The sequence below is a fragment of the Hoplias malabaricus genome, unplaced genomic scaffold (assembly GCF_029633855.1).
Source record: "Hoplias malabaricus isolate fHopMal1 unplaced genomic scaffold, fHopMal1.hap1 scaffold_82, whole genome shotgun sequence".
Classification (NCBI taxonomy): domain Eukaryota; kingdom Metazoa; phylum Chordata; class Actinopteri; order Characiformes; family Erythrinidae; genus Hoplias; species Hoplias malabaricus.
This window is the reverse complement of record NW_027101173.1, coordinates 40,001-42,500: the sequence shown is the minus strand read 5'-3', so window position 1 is coordinate 42,500 and position 2,500 is coordinate 40,001. Positions and strand designations below refer to the sequence as shown.

Sequence of the window (2,500 nt, the reverse complement as noted above, 5' to 3'; positions counted from 1 at the left end):
GAAAGGTTGATGTGGATCAGATGGTTCTCTTTTTACCTGCTCTTCAGCTGCCGGCCCTGAGCTGCACCCGGGACTGGAGTAAACCCAGCTCACGTTTAAAGGGGGTCTTTTAGGCCAGGGGTCTGTAAAGTGACACATTTTTGCCCGTTTTCCAACTGGCCCTCCCAAGCCTTTTCCTGGTTCTCTGATTGTCTCTCCCAGGATTTTTCCCGGTTCTCTTATTGTCTTTCCCTGGGCTTTTCCCAGTTCTCTTATTGTCTCTCCCAAGGCTTTTCCCGGTTCTCTGATTGTCTCTCCCAAGGCTTTTCCCGGTTCTCTTATTGTCTCTCCCAGGGCTTTTCCCATTTCTCTGATTGTCTCTCCCAGGGCTTTTCTCACTTCTCTGATTGTCTCTCCCCAGTTTTTTCCCAGTTCTCTGATTGTTTCTCCCAAGGCTTTTCCCGGTTCTCTTATCATCTCTCCCCAGTTTTTTCCCAGTTCTCTGATTGGCTCTCCCAGGGTCTTTGCTGGAGGAGCAGAAAACTTGGACAGATTTGCTGGACGCCTTGTTACTGCACGCAATGAACAGATGACAGATTGATGTGCAGTGTAACTGTTCATAATGCTTTTGTTTTTAAACACTGTGTTTGGAATTGCACAGTGGATATCACCACTGCTCTCCACGGTTGCCAGCTTGAGCATGAAAACACCTCTACACATAGGCTATAAAAGTCCTTGGGCAAGACTCCTAACATTAAATTAGCTTTCCTCCGTAACTAGATTAAACGCGTAATTCTGCCAAAGGCCATAACTGTAAACGTAGAACACTCTGCATCTTCAATGGCACTTGGCCACACTTTATTTTTTCCAAATTGAGCTCTATTTCTGTGCTGTTTTTATTGAGTTTAAACCAGCAGTGTTTTTTCGAGGCCGGCTGTTTTCTGCTGCGTATTTGCAGCTGTTCTTAGGAGCTGTTTAAATCCAGAATGACATTTCATTTATTCATCATAATTGAAAACGGGTGCTAAGGCAGCATTAGGAGTCTAGCCCAAGGACTAATATTGATGTGCTGGTGTGTAGATTGATCTCTGATGATTTCGAGGATCTTGTACTCACTGAAGTCTCCTGATTCCAGACCATGGAGTCGATGGACAGTGGGAAACCGTTTCTGCAGTCCTTCTTCATCGATCTGGAAGGGAGTATTAAGACGCTGAGGTACTACGCCGGCTGGGCGGACAAGATCCATGGTAAAACCATGCCAGTGGGTGAGTGAGTTATTAGTGATATAAGTATTTTGCCGTTTAAATATCAGCAGAAGCAATGTATTACACTGAGGGTGTTACAATGTACCAGGGACTCGTCTTGTGACAAACATGAACCACGAACACAACGAAAGAACAAGATAAATACAGATTATATACAATATTAAAGAAAAAAAATGAGATGAGCCGATTACTGAGTAAACCCCCCTCAGTCCTGAGTGGTGTCTCTGCCCCCTCTGGAGCTCTTCCTCTCCCCAGTGTTCCTGTCACTCCAGGAGATCCAAGAGACAAAACAAGCGTCCCTCTTTCCTCCCGATTAGATTCAAATAAAGCTCTGAAAGACGAAAGGCCCGGAGCACAAAAGGAAGAGGAAGATGCTCTGATCCTAATCGCTGAGGTGCAGCAGGAGGTAAAGTCGCTCAGTCATCATCGAGACACTGAAGGTGCTCTGGCACTGAATTGTTGCTCAATTCGTCGATCCGCACTTAATCGCTCGCCGCAAACCCAGCTTCATACAAGTAACGGGGGAAAGTCAGTCACCCGGAGGAAACCCACACAGACACAGAGAGAACACACCACACTCCTCACAGACAGTCACCTGGAGGAAACCCACGCAGACACAGAGAGAACACACCACACTCCTCACAGACAGTCACCCGGAGGAAACCCACGCAGACACAGAGAGAACACACCACACTCCTCACAGACAGTCACCCGGAGGAAACCCACGCAGACACAGAGAGAACACACCACACTCCTCACAGTCAGTCACCCGGAGGAAACCCACACAGACACAGAGAGAACACACCACACTCCTCACAGACAGTCACCTGGAGGAAACCCACGCAGACACAGAGAGAACACACCACACTCCTCACAGACAGTCACCCGGAGGAAACCCACGCAGACACAGAGAGAACACACCACACTCCTCACAGACAGTCACCCGGAGGAAACCCACGCACACACAGAGAGAACACACCACACTCCTCACAGAGACCAGAAACTGGGTTTGACCCCGTGTTTTTTGAGTAGTTCTTGTTTAATAACTGTTTAATAACTTTTAGTTTCTGACTCTAATCTTAAAACCAGGTCAGTCTCTATCAGTTTAAAAGGAATATTTGTAAAGACATGGAACAGTAATAAAAGCTCAGTGTGTGATGTGTTGGTTGAATGTCTGAATCATATTTGTACAGAGTACAGTAAACGGAGCAGGCTTTTACAGTTGCCGTGTGACTCTGATCTTTAAAGCGGCTCAG

At 46.7% G+C, this 2,500-nt stretch overlaps 1 protein-coding gene across 1 annotated transcript in view; it reads left to right on the top strand.

Annotated features, from left to right (window-relative positions):
* aldh1a3 (aldehyde dehydrogenase 1 family, member A3) overlaps positions 1–2,500 on the top strand; it is a 20,593-nt gene that overhangs the window by 4,333 nt on the left and 13,760 nt on the right. Inside the window, exon 4 of the mRNA XM_066659291.1 lies at positions 1,115–1,244. Within this exon, the coding sequence (XP_066515388.1) occupies positions 1,115–1,244 (130 nt within the window). The remainder of the gene's footprint in view (positions 1–1,114; positions 1,245–2,500) is intronic.